The sequence below is a fragment of the Protopterus annectens genome, chromosome 3.part0 (genome assembly GCF_019279795.1).
Source record: "Protopterus annectens isolate FY-2018-M chromosome 3.part0, PAN1.0, whole genome shotgun sequence".
NCBI classification, from domain to species: Eukaryota; Metazoa; Chordata; order Ceratodontiformes; family Protopteridae; genus Protopterus; species Protopterus annectens.
Window position 1 is genome coordinate 504,443,292 of NC_056731.1, and position 25,272 is coordinate 504,468,563.

Sequence of the window (25,272 nt, forward strand, 5' to 3'; positions counted from 1 at the left end):
GATTAAATCTAATATTTAGGTCTATGTCAGCAGGTACATAGACCAAAGACATCCATAACTGTCAGACATCATGTTTACTTTTACATATGAAGTCTTGTTGTAAATTTCTTGAAGGTTATGCTTCATTATTTGCAAAACAATACTTCTTTAATAACATTGTAACATTCTGTACCTTTTAGGAGTTCTTTGGAACCTGTCATCATGTGATGCATTGAAAATGCCAATTATACAGGATGCCCTGGCTGTGCTAACAAATTCAGTCATCATTCCTCAGTCTGGCTGGGACAACTCACTACATCAGGAGGACCGCAAAAGTCAGCTTCATTCCTCGCAAGTCCTACGTAATGCCACTGGCTGCCTAAGGTTAGTGCAATCAATGTTCTGGTCAGATAATGAAAAAGTATAACTGCGGTGGTGGTGCTGCGGTAGCGTTGTCGACTCACAGTAAGACTTTGTCCTGTTCGATTCTCAGCTAGAGCGTCTTCTGTGTGGAGACATGCATGAATGGGCGTACCTTCACTGAAGGTTGTGCGTCAGGGCTGGCAACTCGGCACATAAAAATCCACTGCCAATCATTAGCGGTCCGGAGTTCCGCTGTGGCGACCCCTAACTTGGAAAAGCCGAAAGACACAACAACCATCAGATGATCCATTATTTCCTGAGAATCTTAAATGCTTACATTGTTGGTCAAACAATTTAAACACAGTGGTTTAGCTTACCAAAGGATGGTTGGCAGAACTGATTTGCAGTAACCTAACAAAAGCCTTTCTAAGTTGGAATAGAGGCATATTGACTTCTTAAATGTCTCACACAAACACACACACACGTACACGCGCACACACACACACACACACACACACACACACACACACACACACACACACACACACACACACACTGAACCAGACTTTCACACCATATGACTGAAGAAAGGGAATAATCACAATGCACACATTTGATTTTCATACAGTATAAGTCAATACATGGTTACAGGTGCCATTGTTAAGTGGCAATCTCAGGAGAGATTTATTACTGCCTTATCTGTTAACCAGGCAATCTTGCTAGGTACATAGCTCTCAACCAGTCAGGTACAAATTTCAACAGAATCAGTAGCAAATCCAGAAAAAAATCAGACAAGTTTAAAATATTAGTTCTATTAACTTGAGACATTAACAGAATTAGAGAATGTGAACTAATATACATTTCCCGAAGTAAAATAAGTATTCAGCTCTTAATTATTGTCATTATTTATTAAGTATAATTCACCACCTTTTGTCCAAAAGGCACCAGTGCTAAGAGGGATTAAGAGGGACAGAGCTAAAATTTGAGTCAAAATCAGGCATGTCCCTGAAAATCAGGGACAGTGAAAGGTATGGCCTAGGTACAAGTGTATCTATTTAGCTGGTGACCCGAAGTCATACTTGTTTCAGTGACTTTCTCAGAGGCTGTCGGTGGGCAAAAGGAGAGGAAGTGAAGGGCGACATGATGAATATTAGCTTATGAGCTTAGTCACTGGGGATAAATGGAGTGACGGAAAACTAGGAAAACACAACCTTTTTTTGTTAACTGGCCAATGCAGGCTGTTTAATGAGTGACAGTGCAGACCAGAGTCACCTGGTCTACTTTGTATGTGTAACAGGCCTGAAAGAGCATCACAAGAACTGCACAGTTGTTTAGTAGCAGGGGTCATGAAAGTCTCTCTGTGCGCCTTGAAAACCTAAGCCACTCCAGCAGTCAAGAGTTCACTGATTATACTATGGCCCCCTGAATGGACACATTTTGTGTTCTTATTTCACTTACTTTGGCATAGTTCCAGAACTGTGCCATCCTGTTAAGTGCACTATAGCATTTGTAATGAAGGCCTGGACTGATGTCAATAGAAAAATGCATGTTATTTCAGTCCAGACTTCGCCTTCTGCCTTCCAGTGAAAGGAGAAATTGCACTATAAAAACTGATTGTGCCCTGGTATTCAGTGAAATACAGGTTGAATAAAATAGGCTATTGGTATTCTGAATTTATATTGTCTCAGCTGTCTTACTCATTTTGAATCCTGCCATTTTCTGCATTGCCATATAATCAGGATGTTAAGAGCCAAACTCTGAATGCTATTATTTTATACAATTGGCACTGACTCTGAAGGACAGTGTAATTTGCAGAGCTGTCTGGCAGTTAGTACAACAATTTACGGTAATTAGCTGTTAACAAGCTGCTTCCTTTAGCCCAGAGTTTGATTTCCTCAGCCTCCATTTGCCTGATGTTTGATTATGGGCAGATAATGCTCCTTGGCCAAGTAGAGTGCTTTACCCATATAATGAATTCAATTTAATAAGCTGACAGTGTAGATCCTATATAGGTTCATAGGTAAGTAGTAAGGCCTTGAGTCTTAAAGTCCTGAGTTTAAAGTACATAAGGGTTATATTATTATGACAGCTACTAAGTAGGTCAGAACAAGCTCGAATGTCACACTGATGGGAGAAGGGATGTGAATTTAACGTGTACCAATAACACTTTGTTTTACAGCACAATAAACCACTCCCTTGCCTGATAAAAAGTATATATATATATATATATATATATATATATATATATATATATATATATTTAGAAAGCTTGTGAGGAAACTATTACTCTATTTTTGTTTTACTTGGATTGCTTGTCTGTGTACTTAATAAAGGATTTTCGACTGGAAATAGACTGCCTGCCTTGCTTGCATTGCTTTCGAATACTTAGTAATTCTGTACAATTCTATATTTTTTATTATTTTTTTTTTACTTAAGACGAGTTTAAGTTCGCTACTTCTGCTACTATTGTCTGAGCTGATTAATATACACTGAATAACTAGAGATATATGGACTGAAAAACGTCCACACAGAGGAGTTTCTTACACTGTTTTGTTTTTGAACCCACTATGATTGTTTAGTGGGTTGTTTTGAGACTTCGGGGATACCAAGGCAATTATTTGTTTTTTTTAGTGCCCTATTAGTAATGCAGCTTGTTTTTTCTAACCTGGGGTGGCGTGCATCAGTAGTGCACTATTAGTAACACAATTTGTTTTTTCTCACCTGGGGTGGCGTGCATCAATAGTGCACTATTAGTGATGCAGTTTGTTTTCTTCTTACCTGGGATGGCATGCAAGACTGACTCTATAAATAGCAAAAAAGGTTACCTTCTAAGAAGTAGTTGTATGGTGGTAGTGGATTTCTTAGGTGTAAGTGTACAAACACTATACATACTTGACAATGGTGATGGCTTTCTGAAGGATGCACACACTTGCAAGCAAAAAAGTAGTGTATGGATTGGTATTTCCTGTTCTGACAGATGGACCACTGCCACAGATATTTAGCACTGATGGGAGTTTGACTTCCTCCACTGTCAAATATTGTGCTATCTGGGAATGACTGGGACAAGTAGCGGACACACAAATACACGGAACACAGCAGAGACTGCAAAAAATAATCCTTTACTGTTTCTGGTACCTCTGCCTTTGCCTTCTCACGGAATACTTTACACATAGAAGCAGCCTTATTTATGCATCAACTTAATGATGCTTAATTAACCAATTATATAATTAAATGTTTAAACAAATGAATATTCATCTCAACCCCTTTACATTTCACAATTTGCCAAATTCTTTAACAATATTTGAAAAAACATTTGTTAAACATTTTTAATATATGATTCATTGTTAACTTCATTGACCCTAAACAAGGAACATTTCCTTCACAAGGAAAAGGGCACAGATGGCGTTTTCAGGGAAAGGGAAGACAGAGGTGATTTTGCTTTGAGTTTGAACAACAAGAACAACGAGATTTATCATGTGTAGATGCGAATGTGGATTATGACTTTTCCTTTCACAAGGACACACATGTAGGTGATGACTTGAGCATTATAAATCTAACAAATTTATGGTTGAATGATGATACAAAAAATGTTTTACATAGAGGTACTAAGTTCATACCGACTTATATTCCCTCTATGGCTGATGTTATTTTGGAAATCAAAGAATTTTGCAGAAAATTACATTTAAGAGTTTTTTTGCTAATAAGGGGGTGGAAATAATGAATATTTATGCAAATTCTAGGGATGTTTCTTTGTTGGAGAGTTCTTTGTTGGCTATGTCTATATAAGAAAATGAGTTGGTGAATATTTTTCCAGATGAAAATGTGTTTGATGAAACTGCTTTAGGTTTTGAGTTCCATACGGGATATGGGAAATTTATAGTACCTAAGGTCCCCCATGTAAGTGATTTTGTTCCCCCCAGAACAACTACTAGTATTAATATTTTTGAAAGAACATTGTATAAAGAAGTTGAAAGTGAATTTGGTATTTTTAAAAAAAGTAATAAGCAGTTTAACTTGTCTAAGGAAGAATGGCTAGCTCTTTGTGAGCTAAGAGGTTTAAGCGAAAACTATGTATTCACACAGTCTGACAAAGGGGGAAATTGGGTAATTTTATTAAGAGAAAAGTATAATACCATTGTCAATGGGTTACTGTCTGATAATAATACTTATGTGAAATTGCCCATTAACCCTTTGCCAGAATTCAACGCTGCTTTACTAGAGCTGTTAGAAAGGGGTGAACATTTGGGATTTTTTGTCTCTGCTGATGTCAGAAAACTTTATGTCAAGTATCCTAAGGATGCAAAATTTTTTATCATTCCAAAGATCCATAAGAATTTAAGGGATCCACCAGGACGACCGATAGTGTTGGGGAAAGGTGCTTACCTGAAAAATGTGGGTATCCTATTGGACTCATTATTGAAATGTCACCTTTCTAGAGTACCCTGTCATGTTAAGAACACTAAGGAAATTTGTGATTATGTAGGGGGGACTCTTTAGCAGGATAATTTCTATTGGGTTTGTGTTGACATTAAATCCCTTTACACTTGCATTAGAATCAATCGGGGACTAGAGGCAGTTTCCAAAATGCTAGGTGAGGGTCCTCGTATGACCTTTTTAATCAGTTTATTGGAATTATATCTAACTCATAATTATTTTGAGTTTGATAAAAAAAAAAATTCTTCAAAAAGAAGGTATGGCCATGGGTGCGTCTGTATTCACACAGTCTGACAAAGGGGGAAATTGGGTAATTTTATTAAGAGAAAAGTATAATACCATTGTCAATGGGTTACTGTCTGATAATAATACTTATGTGAAATTGCCCATTAACCCTTTGCCAGAATTCAACGCTGCTTTACTAGAGCTGTTAGAAAGGGGTGAACATTTGGGATTTTTTGTCTCTGCTGATGTCAGAAAACTTTATGTCAAGTATCCTAAGGATGCAAAATTTTTTATCATTCCAAAGATCCATAAGAATTTAAGGGATCCACCAGGACGACCGATAGTGTTGGGGAAAGGTGCTTACCTGAAAAATGTGGGTATCCTATTGGACTCATTATTGAAATGTCACCTTTCTAGAGTACCCTGTCATGTTAAGAACACTAAGGAAATTTGTGATTATGTAGGGGGGACTCTTTAGCAGGATAATTTCTATTGGGTTTGTGTTGACATTAAATCCCTTTACACTTGCATTAGAATCAATCGGGGACTAGAGGCAGTTTCCAAAATGCTAGGTGAGGGTCCTCGTATGACCTTTTTAATCAGTTTATTGGAATTATATCTAACTCATAATTATTTTGAGTTTGATAAAAAAAAAATTCTTCAAAAAGAAGGTATGGCCATGGGTGCGTCGTTTGCTCCGTCATACACTATTTTGTTCATGGCTCATTTTGAGAATATGTTTTTGTATCCAACTGAGTTCTTCCGTAAGAAGGTGGTGAACTATAAAAGGTACATTGATGATTTATTATTTTTATGCAGTGGTGACCCTAAAGAGTTGGAGGGATTCATCACTAGGTTAAGGGATAATCCATGTGGGTTGGACTTTACATTTACTATAGGTGGAAGAAGATTGCAGTTTTTAGATGTGGAATTTTATGTGGGCATGAATGGAAGGGTGCAGTACAAGCATTTTCATAAAGCTATTGCTGTAAATAATTTTTTACATGCATCCAGCATGCACAGTTCCCATCTTATAAAATCTTTACCGCTAGGAGAGTTTAAGCGCATTGCAAATAATACTTCAGAAAGGAATAGGTTAAAATCTGAATTTGATCTTGTTAATGAGAAGTTATATGCATGAGGATATTCTCATGAGTTAATTGGAGAAGTAAGAAGCAAAGTAGAAAAATAATTCAAACTTGAAGGTCATAAAAGATGTTTTCATTCAAATTTGAAAATACAAGATGGGGAGAGAGATATTTATTCAGGTGATCATGTTGATGAACAGGATGATGTCATATTTTTTGTCAATAGATACTCAGGTTTTTCACCAATTTTAAAAAAATTGGTGAATTTGTTGTGGCCTATTATTAGTAGGGATGAAAATTTAAATGACATATTTCCTAAAAGGGTTGTTTTTTCCCGATGGAAGATTTCGAAATTTAAAAGAGATGTTAAGAAGCAGAGTAAAAGGAAGGCGGCAGTAAATGCAGGTGCTTATACCTGCAGGAGATGTAAAGTTTGTGAGAAAATTAGAAATTTGGATGGCAAAATGATCAATGGCAAAAAGTATAGGGCCATTGATCATTTTGATTGTAACTCCTTTGGAGTCATTTACATGATCAGCTGTAACTGTCCATTACCAAAATGGTATATTGGACAGACCAAACGTAAGGTGAAATTGAGAATTATGGAACACCTGGGTGACATAAGAAATGGTAGGATGGACCCTGGGTGACATAAGAAATGGTAGGATGGACAGCTCCGTAGCCCAACATTTTCATATTAAACATGAAGGCCTGGCAGAAGGTTTTATTTTTAGTGTAATTGCCAGACCTTATGGGGTGGGGATAAGTAACATTAATTTTCAACAAAGATTATTGAAAATAGAGTCCAAATTTATCATTAATTATAATACTCTTTATCCCAATGGCATGAATCTTGAATTATAGAGATAGGAACATTTTAGGTGAAATTATGATGTATTTTGATATTGTATTTTGATAAGGTATTTAGGGTCAATGAAGTTAACAATGAATTATATATTAAAAATGTTTAACAAATGTTTTTTAAAAAATTGTTAAAGAATTTGGCAAATTGTGAAATGTAAAGGGGTTGAGATGAATATTCATTTGTTTAAACATTTAATTATATAATTGTTAATTAAGCACCATTAAGTTGTTGCATAAATAAGGCTGCTTCTGTGTGTAAAGTATTCCGTGAGAAGGCAAAGGCCGAGGTTACAGAAACAGTAAAGGATTATTTTTTGCAGTCTCTGCTATGTTCCGTGTATTTGTGAGTTCGCTATTTGATTTGATTTGCAACTTGGGCTGTGTTGTTTTGTTCTAAATGATTGGGACAAGAGCTACAGTCTTTGGATCAGTGTTACTGCCCCAAACAGGTCTGCTGTACACCAGGAAAAAAAGCTCTCCAGTAAAACCACATGTACTCAACAGGTTAAAGTTAAAAAATGCACACCTGTCAGATTCATTAATCAATTCACCAAATGCAGCTTCACCCCAAGACTATGAAGAGAATGTGCCCTGCTGCTTTAGGTATGTACTTCCAGCATATACAACCAGACTTAAACTACACATTGACCACTAACGAGAACTGAGTGTAGTACCCTGTGCCCCTTTACCATTGTCACTGTGAGCCACAGTAATTTACAGTGCCCTTTACCACTGGTAACTGCCTTTCAAATGGATTATTATTAAGACACACACACACACACACACACACACACACACACACACACACACACACACACACACACACACACACACACACACACACACAATGCTTTACCATATAATAAATAAAATGTAATAATGGGATAGTCTGGATCCTGTATAGGTTCATTGATGTATATATATATATATATATATATATATATATATATATATATATATATATATATATATATATATGTACACACACACACACACACACACACACACACACACACACACACACTCACACACATACAAATTTCCCAGGGAAGCCGGCAAGAAGTCTTTTGCAATTTCTAACAGCTTCAAACTTAGCAAGATTATTTAGCAAAAAATCTGCATACCTGTTACCATACATTTACCCAAGTGCAGCTTTTTAAAATAATGTGCTCAAGTAATTTAGCTTTGGAGATAGATGACATAGTTTGCCAACCTAGAGTGCTAAATTGTTTAATACCAGGTTGGTTGCCAGTCACAAGAGGTGTTTTTCAAGGATCAGTTTTGGCCCTGATACTGTTTAACATGATGTTTTTGGGATACCCCATCTCTAGAAAATTTTGTATGTTTAAATATGCCAATGATTGTAAGGTGGGGCAGAAATAAATATTTCTAATGATGTAGATGATTTAAATGGTATTTGGTTATGCTTCATAAATTGGCAAGGAAAATGGGTCTTGAATTCAGTCATAATAAATGTAAAGTAATGCAATTTGGAGATTATCAGAAATTAAAGATAATGATTATGGAAAAGAACTTGAAATTGATTGAGGACCTTGGTACAATTTTATGTAATGATCCTAATTTTAAATTTTGTACACAAGATGTTAAAGAAAAAGTTAAGAAAGATGGGATTCATATTAAGTACAGTTAATAGCAGAGAACGTGAGTTCCTAAAATAGATTGTTGTGGCTATAATAAAACCCATAATTGAGTATAATTTAAACTTTTTTTTCCTTATCTGTCACTAATGTTGAACCAATTAAGTTACTTCAAAGATGTTTTACTAAAAGAAGAAATTATATGAAGATAGACACATTTTTACAGCATACTTTACAGAATAGTGAGAAGCACACTATGTTTGGCTTTCAAACTTACAAGTAGATGATGAACTGAGGGCTGATTAAGGCTTAAATTGAAATTTGAAAGAACAGTATCCTTAAATAAGATATAGGGGTCCTATTTTTAAACTAAATAAAATAGAACAGTAAGAAGAGACAGATATATCTGTTAGTGCGTTCTGAACTTCTGGAGTGACCTTCCATTGTGGGTTAGAATATTAGACTCTGCATAAATTTAAGAAGCAGTTTGATGATTATATTGGGGATAGTAAATATAAATATAACACTGCTATATTAATTGTCTAAAAGACCTTTAGCAACTTGGTAGTTATGTAATTCTATAACTATATAACAGAAAACAATAATTCATTGCATAATCAGAAAATTTGAAGAAAATTTTAAGCTACACGAGTAAACTAGCTGACTCTGAAATAAAAAATACTGTTCCTAACAGTTCTAAGTTAGCAAAAGTATTGATCAGGCAGATGCAGATGTGATAGCAACTTATGCAGTTATAGATACTTTGGTCATCCAAGCACAAGTATTTATTTATTATTTATTGACATTTGTTTACCGGGAAAGTCCATTGGGTCAAAACCCATTTTCAGTGTTGGCCCAGGGAGAAAAACTCCACAAACAACTTGTACAAAGTATCAAGTTTAATGAAAAACATGGAAAGTAGCATATATCTGTACATATAAATGTATAGAAATAATACAATACAATTCAAAGTTTACACTAAAGCAGAAATGCATAGTAGTATATGACATGGAGAGTAGATGCCAACCAATATCAAATGCATTAAGATATTTCACATACATTACTTTACATATACATTAATTAAGGAACAGGTTTAGGGAGGCTTACTATTTGTATTGCAGGAGCAAGAGGGATTATTGAGGTAATGTTTTTTTTAAAGATGATTTAAAGATATTTAAACAGTCAATTTGAGTTATATGTAAGGGTAAGGTATTCCACAGTTTAGCAATGCTATGAGAATATAGACTTTGCCCAGCTCTTTTATAGGCTCATAGGTGTGTACTAGGTTAATGGCCCTAGAGCCTTTACAAGCCTAGCCCATAGAAGTGCCCTGACATCATGCCACCCTCCATTAGTTCCCAGTGTCTCTATCAAGTAGAGCCATTGAAGTGATCCCCAGGGTGACCTTTCTATTTCCCATCCACTCATCAAGATTTCTCTTGAAGAGGGCCAGTGATGTGCTCTGCTTGAGATGTATGTTAAGTCTATTCCAGAGCATGTGCAATCTCTGGGTTATGAACCTGTCCCTCCAGCATGTTCTGTTGATTGTGGTAATGAGGCTGAGGTCTCTGGAGCGTGTGATGTGGAGGGATTGGGATATCTTTAGATGTAGCATTTCTAACAGAGCTGGGTCAGACATGGCTTTGTAAGTCAAACAGAGATCGCCTCTTAGTAGTATGTGGCCTTTCCAGCTGTTGCATGTGTCTAGTAAGGTACATACCAAATTTGGCATTATACTTGATGATTGGCCTGATGAGGGAAGAGTAGAAAGAGATAATGACCTCTTTCTTCCTGGATGCGAAACCCTTGGTAATGGGATGTGCCACATAAAGGACTTGACTACAGTGGCAGTGTGGTGGTTGAAGAAAAGGTTGCTGTCAACCTGTGTCCCCAGATCTCTTATAATGCCTTCAGTGTTCAATGGGCTCCCATTTATGTGGTAATTAGTGGGAACTGAGTGTGAAGGCAGTCAGCCTAGCCAGATAGAATTTTGGAGATAATTCTGTCATCTGTGAATATTAATGTGAATCACAGGCTTGTTGTCTTAAATGGAAAAACTGCTGTTAGATATGGAACTGCAAAAAAAATGTAACAACAGTGCTGTCTGCTGACCAAGTAAAAACTTTGATCTAAAGTTGACTCCGATGAAGACATTTTTTTCTATTGTTTTAACCAAGAGTTAAATTGCTAGATTTAAACATGCAACCGTATTTTTAATGCTCTGCTTCTTGACCAGCTGCAAGATAACAAAAGGAGATGTTAAGAATGTAAATGTAGTTTCTGTTAGCCTGGGAACCCAGGGAAGCATGAAGAATGATGTAATGGGAACCAGGAATGTGATTTTAAAAACAGAGTGAATCAGAGGGCATTTAGCATTTTTGTCTTGAGCATGCAACTCATCAGCACTCTGCCTGTGTTCGATATGTAAATTTATCTTAGGCTTGTTGTTTCTCTTAGAAATAGCTAGAAACTAGAAAGATTAGACTAAGTGTTTTTCTGTGATGTCAGAACTGTACCACTGAATTATTTTAAGTATTTCTCTTTGATCTCTGAACTCTTGACTAGCACTGTGTAGTAAGAAGTATTGGCTTGTGTTTTTATTTATTATTAAATATTTTAAAACCTTTCAACTGTGGCTGTTTTGTGTAGAGATAATTTAAGCTCTTAAGAGTACTTGCATGTCTTTGGTAGAATTGTACAAAGCCACTCCTATAGCTTTAGTCCTGGGCGATACTACCAATTGGATAATAATATTGCACAGTAATAATTGGACACCCTTTTAAGGGCCTTTGCGTAGCTGATAAATATTAGCTGGGTGGTGGCAGTGATTTCTACCATATAATCTGGGTAAAAAGGGCACAGCTGGTGAACCTGTGCCAACCTCCCCAGAAGTGTCTGTGTGGTTGTATAAACTCTTATCTTAAAGTGTGTGTGTGTCAGCTACTTGAGCAGGGACACAAAGCACTGGTTGAACAGAGAGGGTGCTAGAGATTTTAGCTTGCCCAGCTCGTTGAGATCTAGATCCTATAGCTGTGGGGAGTCTTATTGGGGACCTGGAGAGCAAGGGAACAACCAGCCCCAGACTGACTGTGAACTCTGTGTGCTCTAAAAGGAAATTGCACTTTACTGTGTGTATTTGTTATCCTTTCCTCCTATATGAGACGCCCCTCATTGGTGTTAGTGGTGAGGATTGAGGTTCCTTGATTGCTGGGCTAGGGCACGGGCATCAAACATTAATTGGTGGTGGTGGTGGGATATCCACACCACATATTAATTGGTTGGCAAATACTAATTGGCTTGTAGTGGAGTTGGTAGAGTGAATTCCTGTAGCTTGTGTACAGTGAGCTTTGAAGGTGTTTTATACTCTAAATCAGCCATGCAGTGAATACTCAGAGTTCAGATCACAATTGTTTTATTTCTTTTGTTAACTTAGTTAGTCAGGGTGAGCAGGCAGCATGTCAGCAGAGAAGTATGGAAAGCTGACAAAGAGCCAGCTGGCTGAGATGTGCTAGGCTAGAGGACTGGCGCATGGAAACCTGACTAAGGCAGACCTGATTGCAGCCTTGGTTACAGCTGCATCAGAAAACAGCAACCAGGAGGACAATCAGACTGGCAGTGGAGATATAATACCATCGGAGAATGGACAGCTCAACCTTTCTGCAGATGTCTTAAAAATCCATCTGGAGCTAAAGAGACTTGAGTTGGAGGCCAGGTGTGTGGAACTAGAAGCAGCTGAGAGACTGAGGCATCTAGAAAGTTAGGACAATGAGAGAATGCGACATTTAAAGGCTGAGGAGAATGAGAAAATTCTACACCTGGAAGCTGAAAAGGAGAGGCAGAGGCAGCATGAGAAAGAAATGCTGACTCTTCGCCAGAGTCATGGAGGTAATGAGGAAGGGAGTAACTGGACCCCAGAAGCACAACAGGTCAGTAAATTTCTTCCGCAGTTTACAGAGGGGGATAATTTTGATAGTTTCATTCATATGTTTGAGCGGGTATGCAAACAGAATAGTGTTGACTAAAGGCTCTAGGTATGGTTCCTGACCCCCTTACTCCATGGTAAAGCTGTAACTGTTTTGTCAAAAATGTCTGATGTTGCATGTTTTGATTATACTGTTGTCAAAAATCACTTGTTAGAATTGTCTAAGCTAACACCTGAAACATATAGGAAAAAGTTTTGTGAGCACAGACGCAAGGCAGATGAAAATGTGGGTGAATATGTTGCTGAACTGGGCACTTATTTCCATAGGTGGGTGAGTGGATATCAGGTCACCACTTTTGAAGGGCCGGCAGACCTTTTGGTGAGGGAACAAGCCCTTAGCACTTTGCCTGAGGACATGAGGATCTGGTTAGCTGATAAGCAGTGTGCTACTTCAGATGAGTTGGGGAAGAAGGGAGACCTATACCTGGCAAGCAGGGCAGCTCTGCACAGGAAAGGGACCCCCAGTACTGCTCATGGGTCTAAAGGAACCCATGGTGAGCAGCACAGACTCCCCGAACAGAATCTGCCAGTAGCAGGGAAAGCCAATAGTCCAAGTATACATCCAGGAGCTAAGGTTAAATGTTTTAAATGCAACCAGTGGGGCCATGTGGCATACAGATGTCCACAGAGGCAAGGTGGGGAACAAAAGGTTAGTTAGCCAGTAAGTGGGAAAGACAAAATGCCAATAGTAGGTTGTCTTGAGACAACAAGGGTACCGAACTACCATCCTGCAGATGTCCTGATAGGGAAGGATTTGGATGAGGCAGTACCATGTGCTTGTGCAGTTAAATGCAGTCAGGCTAGGAGACAAGCATGTGCGTCTGATATCCTGAGAAAGACCCAGAAAGACTGCATACTTGCAACCAGGACTGGTTACTTCAGGGAGGGAGCTACTCTGTAGAAGTGAGACTGAAGGTGAGTCACAGCTGCTTTTGGGTACTAACATTCCCTTGGACAGAGTGACTGCAAAGGTAAAGGTGAGTAGTAGTACCCAGGCTGACAGTGAGGCACCACTGTCAGAGGATGCCAGACTTCATGTGGAAGGGGAGCTGGGAAGGGTTACAAGGAGACAGTTGAGACAGGCTCAGCTCTCAGACCTTACATTTCAAGGCCCGAGGCAGGTAGCTAGGGAGGCACCTGATTCTCAAGGAAAGGAGGAATCTATATATTGGGACAAAGGGTTACTATACAGAGAGTGGACCCCTGAGGGAGGGCTAGAAGGACAGACAGTACAGCAGTTCATAGGTAGGTACTAGGCTATTGGCCCTAGGGCCTATATAAGCCTAGCCAAATGGTACCCTGGCTTTTGCCACCCAAGAAAATTATTTTCCTGTGCCCCTGTCAAGCAGACCCACAGAAGTGATCCACGGGGTGAATTTCCTGTCTCCCATCCAGTCATCAATCCTGCCATCAGGCACTTCTAGCCATAGCCCATGATATTCCCTTTGCAGGTCATATGGGCATAAAATGTAAAAGAGGCGTATTATGCAGAACTTCTATTGGCCTGGAATTTCCAGAGATGTAACAGGGTACTGCAGGACCTGTGAGCAGTGCCAAAAGGTAGGCAGGACAGGAGAAAAGGTAAGAGGTCCTTTGATGCCTTTGCCTGTGATTTAGGAGCCATTTCAGAGGGTAGCTATAAATATTGTGGGTCCTCTGAGTACCCCAGGTTCCACAGGGAAAAGGTATATCCTAGTGGTAGTGGATTATGCTACATGACATCCTGAGGCAGTGCCTTTGTCCTCCACTGAGGCAGAGAAGGTGTCAAATGCTTTCTTAGAGATTTTCAGCAGGGTAGATTTCCCAAAAGAAATACTGATGGACAGAGGTGCCAATTTCGTGTCAGACCTGCTAGCTTGTCTGTGGAAGTTCTGTGGGGTGAAGCACATGGAGACCACCCCTACCATCCACAGACTAATGGTCTTGTTGAGAGGTTAAACTCTACAATCAGGTCCATGCTATGGGCATTTGCAGATCAGTTTAAGAGGGAGTGGGACAAATATTTGCCCCATCTGTTGTTTGCTTACAGAGAAGTTCCCCAGGAATCCACAGGTGTTTCACCCTTTGAGTTGCTGTATGGGCATAGGGTGAGGGGACCTCTGGATTTAATTTCAGAGTGCGAGTCTCACAAGGGGTCTGTTGTGTCATACCTCCTAAACCTCAGGACAAGGCTCAGGGAACTCATGGGCTTGGCCCAGGAGAAGCTAGCAGAAGCCCAACAACAGAAAAAGGTGTGGTATGACAGGAATGCTCGAGCTAGAGAGTATGCTGTGGGGCAACAGGTAATGGTTCTCATTCCTGTCAGACACAACAAGCTGCAAGCAGCTTGGGAGGGACCCTACAAGGTGGTACGAAAGGTAAGTTATGTCAACTACATGGTGGAACTGCTAGGCAGAATGCAGGGGCACAAATTGTACCATGTTAACATGATGACACCTTAGCATGATAGGGCCCTTGTGCTGAGCATTTGCAGTGGATTGCAGGAGGAGTCTGAGGGAGATCTGGGGAGTGATCTCCTTAGTGAGGCTTGAGCTGATATGTAAGTGGAAGGGGTAGCAATGTCCCAGCAGCTATCAACTACCCAGGTTCGAGGAATCCGAGCAGTGTTACAGGAATTTGGGGACATGTTCACTGGGAATCAGGGTGCACCCACCTGGGGCAGCACCAGGTGGACACACGACCCCAAAGGCCTATTAGACAGGCCCTTTATAGAGTGCCTGAGAGAGTCAAACAGACTCTGAGGGAGGAGTTACAGGAGATGTTGTAACTAGGGGTTATTCAATAGTCCAACAGTCCCTGGGCCTCCCCAGTGGTGCTGGTGCCAAAGAAGGATTGCAGCACCAGGTTCTGTGTGGGCTACAGGAAATTAAATAGTCACACATAGTCAGATGTGTACCCCATGCCTAGACAGATGAGGCCCTAGAGCAGCTTGGTGGGGCTAAGTATCTTACAACCATTGATCTTACCAAGGGTTACTGGCAGGTACCCTTGACTCCCAGTGCTAGAGAGAAGTCAGTCTTTGTGACTCCTTTTGGCTTGTATGAGTTCACAAAGATGCCCTTTGGGATGAAGAATGCCCCAGTGACTTTTCAGAGGTTGGTAGATCATATCCTAGTAGGAGCAGAAGGGTTTGCCCTTGCTTACCTAGATGACATTGCCATCTACAGCCATTCCTGGCAAGAGCACCTTCAGCATGTCAGGGAGGTGCTTGTCAGACTACAGAGGGCAAGGTTGACTATTAAGCCGAGCAAATGTCAGGTGGGTATGGCAGAGGTCTCCTACCTCAGACATAGAGTGGGGAGTGGTAAGATAAGGCCAGAACCTGTCAAAGTGGAAGCCATTCAGGCATGGCCTGCACCTGTTACTAAAAAGCAGAAGAGGGCATTTTTAGTGACAGCAGCGTACTACAGAAAGTTCATCTCCAGTTATAGTACCATAGCTGCTCCCCTCACAGACCTGACAAGGATGAACAGGCCAGATAAGGTAGTGTGGTCCCCAGCATGTGATCAGTCATTCCAGAAACTTAAGGAAGCTTTGGGAAGATTCCCTGTGTTATCCAGTCCAGATTACAGTAATGAATTTGCGGTGCAGGTGGATGCTTCAAACCATGGGGTGGGGGCTGTACTCAGCCAGATTTCTTCAGAGGGGGAAGAGCACCCAGTGGTTTATCTCAGTTGTAGGCTCCAACCCAGGGAGGAATGCTATGCAGCTGTAGAAAAGGAATGTCTAGCCATAGTGTGAGCACTGCAGAAACTTCAGCCTTATCTGTATGGAAGGAAATTCACTGTTATGACAGATCACAACCCCCTAACATGGTTACACAAAGCCAGCCAGCAAAATGCCAAGTTGCTAAGATGTAGCCTGTGGTTGCAAACATATATGTCAGTGCAGTACCACAGTGGGATTAGCAATGCCAATACAGATGGGCTGTCAAGACAGGGGATGGGGTAAGGTATACTCAGATAGACCTAACTCTCACAAGCAGCGTTTCTCAAGGGTCACTTAAAAAACTAGCGTGTGTTCTCCGGGGGGGGGGGGGGGGGATGTGAGGGCTGCCAGCCAAGCCAGGTAGAATTTTGGAGATAATTCTGTCATCTGTAAATATTAATGTGAACCACAGGCTTGTCTTAAATGGAAAAACTGCTGCTAGATGTGGAAATGCAAAACAAGTAACAACAGTGCTCTCTACTGACCAAGTAAAACATGTTGTGACCCTTTGATCTAAAGTCGGCTCTGGCCTGTCTAGATGAACACATTCTTTCTATTGTTTTAATCAAGAGTTAAATTGCTAGATTTAAACATGCAAATATATTTTTATTGCTCTGCTTCCTGACCAGCTTCAAGATAAAAAAAGGAGATGTTAAGAATGTAAATGTAGTTTCTGTTAGCCTGGGAATCCAGGGTAGTGTGAAGAATTATATACTGCGAACCAGGAATGCAATTTTAAAAACGGAGAGAATCAGAGGGCATTTAGCATTTTTTGTCTTGAGCATCCAACTCATCAGTACTCTGCCTGTGTTCTATATGTAAATTTATCTTAGACTTGTGTCTAAGACTAGCTGAGTGGTGGCAGTGATTTCTACTATATAGTCTGGGTAAAAGGGGCACAGTGGAAGAACCTGTGCCAGCCTTCCCCAGAAGTGTCTGTGTGGTTGTATAAACTCTTATCTCAAAGTGTTTGTGTGTGTCAGCTACTTGGGCAGGGACACAAAGCACTGGTTGGACAGAGAGGGTGGTGGAGATTTTAGCTTGCCCAGCTGGCTGAGATCTGGACCCTATAGCTGTGCCAGTGGGGAGTCTTATCGGGGACCTGGAGAGCAAGGGAGCGACCAGCCCCGGACTGACTGTGATCTCTGTGTGCTCTTAAGGGAAATTTCACTTTACTGTGTGTATTTGTTATCCTTTCCTCCTATATGAGATGCCCTCTCTGGTGTTAGTGGTGAGGATTGAGGCTCCTTGATTGCTGGGCTGGGGCACGGGCATCACACTTGAGTTTTTCCCAAAAGGGATGATGACACATTTTTGGCATTAAGCTTAAGGCTATGGTTTTGACACCAGTCATTGGTCTCACTGAAGCCTTTCTGTAGGATGTATACATGACTTGGGGAGTTAATAATGGCTCCCAGCTTGCAGTCGTCTGCAAAATTGGTCAGCCAGAGTCCCTCTGTGTTGGCCTGGACTTCTCAGAAGTAGGTGCCAAACAGGAGAGGACCCATGACCAATCCTTGTGAGACTCCACTGGTGAGTGGTCAGCAGTCTGACTTGGAGTCCACTACATTCACACTGTGGGTGGCCAGATCGAGGTAGGTGGTATGAACTGCCTTGCCCTCATCCACAGCTCTAGTGACTGACTCAAAGAAGTCAACCAGGTTGAGCAGGCATGATCTACATTTCACAAAACCAAATTGCATGGGATCTAGAGTTTGGAGAGTCCCTATATTCTTGTTAATTAGGTCCATGATGATGCGCTCCATAGCCTTACATATCAAACTCATCAGGCTAAAAGGGCTATAATTCCCAGGGTCTGTAGTCACTCCCCCTTTATGGAGAGGGATGACTGTAGCAGTGCACCATTTGGTAGTACAAAGCCTGAGGTGAGGCTGTGATTGAACAGGCCACACAGATGTGGTGCCAGTTCACTTTGTAGTTCATGTAGAATACATCCAGGGATATTTATTTGGCCTTAGACAATGCAGCTTTAACCTGTTCTGCAGTAATGCTGGGTGCCTGGAATTCCTCCAGTATTGTGATTGGCAGTCTGGGGGCTGAGAGGGGTAAAGTTGGCACTGAATCTGTTGGGCAGTATATAGACAATATCTGTTGGCTCAGTATAGGAGGTACTATTGTGCAGTAACTCAGAGCAAACCTGGTATTGCCATGGAGATTCTTGATATAACTATAGAAGGCTTTGTGGCTGTTTTTAGTGTCTGCCTCAATTCTGCATTCTTAGCTAGCTTTAGAGGTTTTGATGAGGGATCTCAACTTTTTGTTGAGGCTAATAAGGGAATTTTTCCAGTCTTGGGACTTCATCTTTTTCTGCAACAGTTTCTTCCTTCTGTTGTAGAGTTTATTAATGGAGACCACCAGATTGGCTTTCTTTTTTTGGAGGAGAGCATCTTGGTTCTGTTGGGTATGGCTAGTTCCATGCATTTATGTACATGTTCGTACAGTGCATAGGTGTATGATTTGGCAGTCATGCATCTATGTTCCATTGACATGAGTGCTGTGAAGTTAACCACCTCTGTTATTAGTCAGCTTTGGAGAAGTTTTTCGTGGTGGTTACCTTTGTGGGGTGTGTGTGTGAGATGTGGATTAGTTTGTGGTCGGATCTAACCAGGGAGGAATTGACTACTGGTGTAGAGCAGTGGTTGCCCATGTTAGTAATAACCATGTCAAGGATGTTGCTTGCTCTAGTGGGGGTAAGAATGAGCTTGTCCAGGACATTCAAATTGATGAATTCCAGGAAGCATTGGGCCAGTGTATTGGTGCATGAGTAGTTTTCCCAGTTGATGGAGGGGTAGGTTTGGTAACATTTAATAGCTGTTTGCTAGAGGATCTAAGAGTTCGGGTTGGAGTATAAGTATGTAGGATGGAGTGGAGTGCTGGGCAGCTGTTGGGTTTAAAAATTAGTTTGTGGGCTAGAGTCAGTTGGGTATAATTGAGATAGTGGGAAAACTTGAGCCAGTTCATTTCTGAGATTGCTTGGCAAGGATGTGTGTGGTTAGGCTTGCCTGAGGAAAATTTGGCTATTTTGTAATAGCAGGATTGGACTTTATTACTGAGAGATGAATGAAGGTTGGTGAAAATGACACTTCCATATAGAAGAGAAGGGATAAATAAGGTACTGGCCAGTTTTGTTGTGGTGTGGTTGTCTAGGTACAGTTTATGACAGTAGAGTTTGCCAAGTTTAAAGTGAGCTTTCTTTATTGTATTAAGGATGTGTGGTTCAAAAGTCAGTTTGTTATTGATTGTAATACCCAATAATTTTGCTGTCTTCACAGTTTCAATTTCTGTATTATCTAGTGAAAAGATTTTGAAATTAGTAGCCAGAGGTTTTGTTGAGAAAAGTAAGAGTTTTTTTTTTTTTGGAGGGGTAACAATAGTTGCACATTATTTAACAAAGTTACTATAGTTGTGAATGAATTTGGTGTGGCTGTATGGAGGTCTGAGAAGTTCTTGGAGGTTGATATAATGGTAGAATCATCAGCATATTGGATGAGTCTACCTCGGTGGGAAACTTTATGAAGATCGTTGATGAATATATTAAAGAGTGGGGGCCCTATAATGGATCCTTATGGGACTCCTATATTATTTACCTGATACTCTGACACTTCACTTTGCCACTTGACAGATTGCTCTCTATTTTAGGTAGGAGGAGAACCAAGTAAGAGAATTGGAGAAGCAACTTAACTTAGCTAGTTGGTTTAGCAATTTGGTATGACACACTGTATCAAAAGCCTTTCATAAATCCAATAAGATCACTGAAGTGGGGAGGCCAGCATCAGTGGCTTTATAACCAGTATCTGTGAAAGAGAGAAGGGCTGTGATAGTGCTGTGGGCTGGGCGAAAACCATATTGGGTAGGGACAAGTAGGTCATTTTCAGAGAGGTATGTAAGTAATTGAGTCTGAATACATTTTTCTAAAATTTTTGATAAAGGAGAGAGTATGGAGATAGGTCAATAGTTGGAGAGGTCATGGGAATTGCCACCCTTCTTTAATGGAGTTATAATAGATTTTTTCCAAAATTGAGGGACATAACATTCAGAAATGGAGCTATTTATGAGGGTGAAAAAGAAAAAAGTAAATTCTCTGCAATGAACTGCTTGGTTCTAATAATTCAATGGAAAAAAGAACAAAAACTGCTATTTTTTTATTAAAGTCTTCGCTTGTTTTATCCACTCAATGAGTTTCTGCTGCATTTCTTGTTTTTTTCTATTTATGAGGGTGCTAAATGGATATGTGATTGCTTCTGTTGCAAGTTGTAAATATTCAGGAGGTAGATTATCAGCAGAGAAAGAGCAGGATTTTAGTTTGGTTAGGAGTTTGAGTGGTAGGTGCTTGTTAAATTATAAAGGAATGGGTAATGTGAGTATTGATAGAAGAGTTTGAGGAAGGGTAGATGGGGTTGTCAAGTAAGGAGCTATTTGATTCCTGTGAGTTATTTGGCAAGTCTTTGATTAGTTTTAGAATGGTAGTGATAAATGAGTGTTGAAGTTATGGGCAATTTGTTGTGGGCACTTATCAGGTGATGGAGATGGGTTTTGTAAGGACCCTGGATTAAGTAGAGAGGAGTCAAATTTCTAGAACTTTTTGAATTGTTTTTAAAGATGGTTAGCTTAGAGGAAAAGTATTTTTTTGTGTGTCTTGCATGACTAGTTTCTTGGCACTATTCTTAAGTTGCTTGTAGTTAATCTCATTTTGTTGTGATTTATTTTTTTGCCACTGTTTCCGTGCTTTATCTCTGTGAAGAAGATGTTGTTTGGTCTGTTTTGTTAGCCAAGGGATGTGGTTAAGTTTGGTTCTTTTGGTTCGGATAGGGGATAGGCTATTAAGGGTTTCTAGAAAAAGCTTGTTAAAGTAATTTACGACTTCATCTAGGGGAAGAGTTGTTAGTGGGGCCCAGTTTTGTGCCTTCAGTTTGTCTATGAAGATGGTCTTGTCAAAGCGTGTGAGATTCCTAGATGTTTTGTAGGAGTGTGTTTTGGCTGTTTGGGTGCGAGTTCTATAGGTATATGCTGGTAGGTGGTCACTTAGTATGTTAGGTAGGGTGCCTGAATTTGAAATATTGTGAGAGTAAGACACTAGTAACCAAAAGAAGGTAGACTGTGATGGTGTGGATACACCAAGAGTAGGAGTTGTAATAAACTGTGTGAAGCTATGTTGAGTTATACTGTTGACTGGAGAGTTGGAAGTTAGGTTTTGCTAATTAATGTTGGTATATCACCCAGGACAATGGTTTCTTGTGACATATTGTGGTTTATCCAGAATAAAAAATCTTCAATAATAGGAACGTTGTATCCCATGGGAATTTAAAGTACAGCAATACATAGTTTATTATCGTGAATATGAAGGGATGTAAGTAAAATTTCAAGGTTACCGAAGGAAGGGATTGGTTTGGGGTAGGTTATAATTGTTAAGGAGTTTTGATAAATTAATGCTATGCCTCCACCCTTTTTGTGAAGTCTGTCAGAGCAAATAATGTTATACCCTAGTGGAAGAATTTCAGTGTCAGCAATATGTGGTTTCAGCCATGTCTCAGTTACTGCTACAATGTTGGGGGGGTGAGTAGTTAGCCAGGCCTGAAATTCAGTAATTGTATTACAAATACTGCATGTGTTTATTGTTATTAGATGGATGTGTTGATTTGTTGGACCTAGGAAGGGTATTAGAGGGTTATTTGGACCAGGATTGGCATGAATATCTCTGCACTGTGCTAAGGTAAGAAGAAGGGGAATAATCATATTTGGATGATTGTTTTTGAAAAGGGTTTAGGGAGATGTAAAAGGAAAGGTAGCAGTGTTTAGAGTGCTACTTACTAATAAAGAGGGTGAGATATTAAGAGTAACCATCTGCACTGATATGTGATGGTAAGGTTTGGGTGGAGGAAGCTGGTGGTGATGTATATAAGGTGGTATGTATGGAGATAGATTGAAGTAACATTGGATAAGCAGGAAAAGTAAGAATGTCAGGTTAAGAAGAGTAATGGTAGAGGAAGGGATTGTGAACAGTGATTATGGTTAGGTAGGTAGGAGTAGAGGAAATGGGTTGAGTCTATGGAGAGTTAATTGTGTTCAGCAATTCTGTTGGTGAGGGATGATTAATGGGAGTGGCTAGATGATGTATAAATGTAATGAAAGAGGGGGGTAGGTGGGATTGGGAGTAGGGTAGGGGAGCAGAGTCAGCTTGAGCATAGCGAGGGGAAATAGAGCGCGCTTCACCAGTCCTCAGCGTGTATGCAGTTGTCTACAAATAAAACTATCAGCCAGTATGGAACAATTTGAGAGGTAAGATTGTAGAGGCTGAATAGGTAAGCTGAAAAGCTTAACAGTAATCTCTGTACATATATTAAAACATAAGGCTGTTATACATTTAGAATACTGAAAGGACAGTGTTAAAGGGAGAAAACAAAAGGGGATTACAGCTTTATAGGACTAGGAATGGGATGTATAGAGAGTTCAAAAACAGAAAAAAAAACTAAGAATAAGGATTACTATGTGATGGGGGACTATGAGTTGCTGGCATCTGTGGTGGTGTGCACTAAGTATATACTGGACATTACAAAACTAACCTAATCATACATTAGTTTATATAAATAAGATAGATGGATGGATATAGATATAGATTTGAGCTTATCTCTTCTGTTCATATGGTAAACGGGTAGTTACATAAGATTACATCACTTCTTTTTGCATCACTTTTTTTCACACAGATGTCCTTCCAAATTCACAAACTAGTTACTGCTTTCCCAGCTGTAGCTAGCTGCCTCAATGAAGAAAATATTTATTGCTTTTATTTACCTTGGTTTACTGAATCAGGAAAGCAAGAAGTTACATTTTCCATTTAAATTTCAAGTTTTATATGTTTCATTTCTTTTCATCACCCTTTTTACTTTTGCAAAGACAGGTTGCACAATTACATGTTTTCCTGTTGATTTACATACATTCTGTAATGTCAGATATTACACTTTCATGTTGTTTATTATATGTTATATATATAAACACACAAACATATGTATATATAATATGTACATGCGGGTTCGTGTGTATACCTATGTTTATGAGTCAGTGTGTGTGTGGATATGTGTGCACACTTTAATTTCAGAAGGCAACATACAGTATTGTAATAATTATCTGAATGTAGTGGCAATCTGCTTTGCAGGGCATTTTATGTAGCACATGTTGTAACAAAATACCAAAAAGCTCTTTTCTGAAGTCCCCAGTATGTACTTCTCTGATCATCTGAGTAGCAGAACATTTTTATTTCACTTTAGAGCAATGGAAAAATAACAGACAGACAGACAAACATACATTACACTTATGCAGGCACATAAACACTTAAACATTTGTATATTATTTACACATTGTTCTGCAGCATTGAAAGTGCTAGCTTATGACCTTTTCTGGATTTAAATTTGACAGATGTGTAGCTATTTTGATAAGAGTGTAAATGGCTATCAAACTGCAGAACTTTATGATTATTTAGACAGCTGCCAAAATAGCTAAGTAGAGTTGTGACTTAAGCTTTGGATTTAACAGAGTACTTCTCAGACTGTAGCTGTTACTTGGCTGGGTGTCGGGGGTGCATCTGATGCTTTGCATTACTTTTTAGAGGCAAATGAGAAGCAGTCCATGGAGATAGACACACACACACACACACACACACACACACACACACACACACACACACACACACACACACACACACACACACACACGTACACACACACACACACACACACACACACACACACACACACACACACACACACACACACACACACACGTTTGTTTATGAGTTACCTGACAGTGCTGAAAGTGTAGCCTAATCATTTTTTCTACTTTAAAGCTTTGACATTTGAAAGCTATTTTGATGTCCGCCAATGCAACAATTACTTATAGTGATGCAGATGTGGCAGACGCTTTTGTAGCAGTGCAGCTTAACTCTGTGAGGATGTCACGGACACTTTTGTAGCAGTGTGGTTTAACTCTGTGAAGATATGGCAGACAGGTTCATAGCAGTGTGGTTTAACTCTGTGAAGATATGTCAGACAGGTTCATAGCAGTGTGGTTTAACTCTGTGAAGAGTAGCTTGCTATCCATTCTCTTTTCTTGTTAAGTGAACATGTAGAAATATCTGTTTGATATTTGTGACGTTTTTATTTATTTTTTTACTTTTTTTCAATTTGATTATTGGGTGGGTGGGCTGGTCTTCTGAATCTTTTCATTTACTATTCAGGTATAGACAAAATAAGAGATAATATAAGATGAATTTATATGTTTACAGAAAATAAAAGAAATTCACTCACAAGTGATAAACTATGTCATATTTACAAGAGTGCCACTGGAGAAGAGCACCAAGTATAAAATAAATCATCCAGTATGTACAAGTGTGTAAGCATATGATGAAGAAATGTTTTAGTTTTTATGATCAATGTCTTATTCCAGTATCACACAAGCATGAGAATATCATTTTTTTAAAGAGAGATTCTTTTAAGGATTTTTCAAACATATATGTGGTTTGATAACTCTTGATTTCCTATGGAAGATGATTCCAAAGGGAAGGCCCTCTTCTGGAGAATGCTTTTTTTCACCTATGGCTGGTTTGAATTTAAGTCTGGAGAGTGTTAGGCTATCATCCAGGCTGTTCCTAAGTGAGTAACTTTGGTCGCCTTGAGGATGTTTTCTTTTTAGAAGTGGGCAGCACTTGAAATAAGAATTTTGAAAACTAGTGTCCATAGTATTGGGAGCAAATGGACTTTTTGGATTATCTGACAATTATGTGCCCTTTGTTCAGTGAGGAGAGTAAATTTGCATGGTTTTGTTTCAGTACTTTTCAACAGAGAGATTAAGGAGAGGGAGTGTAGTATTAGTGCAAGGTATTTCTGTTCATTTACATTGGGAATACTATTGTGCATTAAGTCTGGAAGTGATTGAAGTTTCCTAGCACTTGAAAACCATGTATTGGTCTTAGTAGAATTGACTGGTAGTCTGTTCTCCTGAAACCAAGTATAGAGGACAG

At 39.5% G+C, this 25,272-nt stretch overlaps 1 protein-coding gene across 3 annotated transcripts in view; it reads left to right on the forward strand.

Moving 5' to 3' along the window:
- CTNND2 (catenin delta 2) overlaps positions 1-25,272 on the forward strand; it is a 6,416,678-nt gene that overhangs the window by 4,970,429 nt on the left and 1,420,977 nt on the right. For all 3 annotated transcript variants that reach the window (XM_044064921.1, XM_044064922.1, XM_044064923.1), the window contains one exon: positions 180-363. In XM_044064921.1, coding sequence (XP_043920856.1) covers positions 180-363 — 184 coding nt within the window. The remainder of the gene's footprint in view (positions 1-179; positions 364-25,272) is intronic.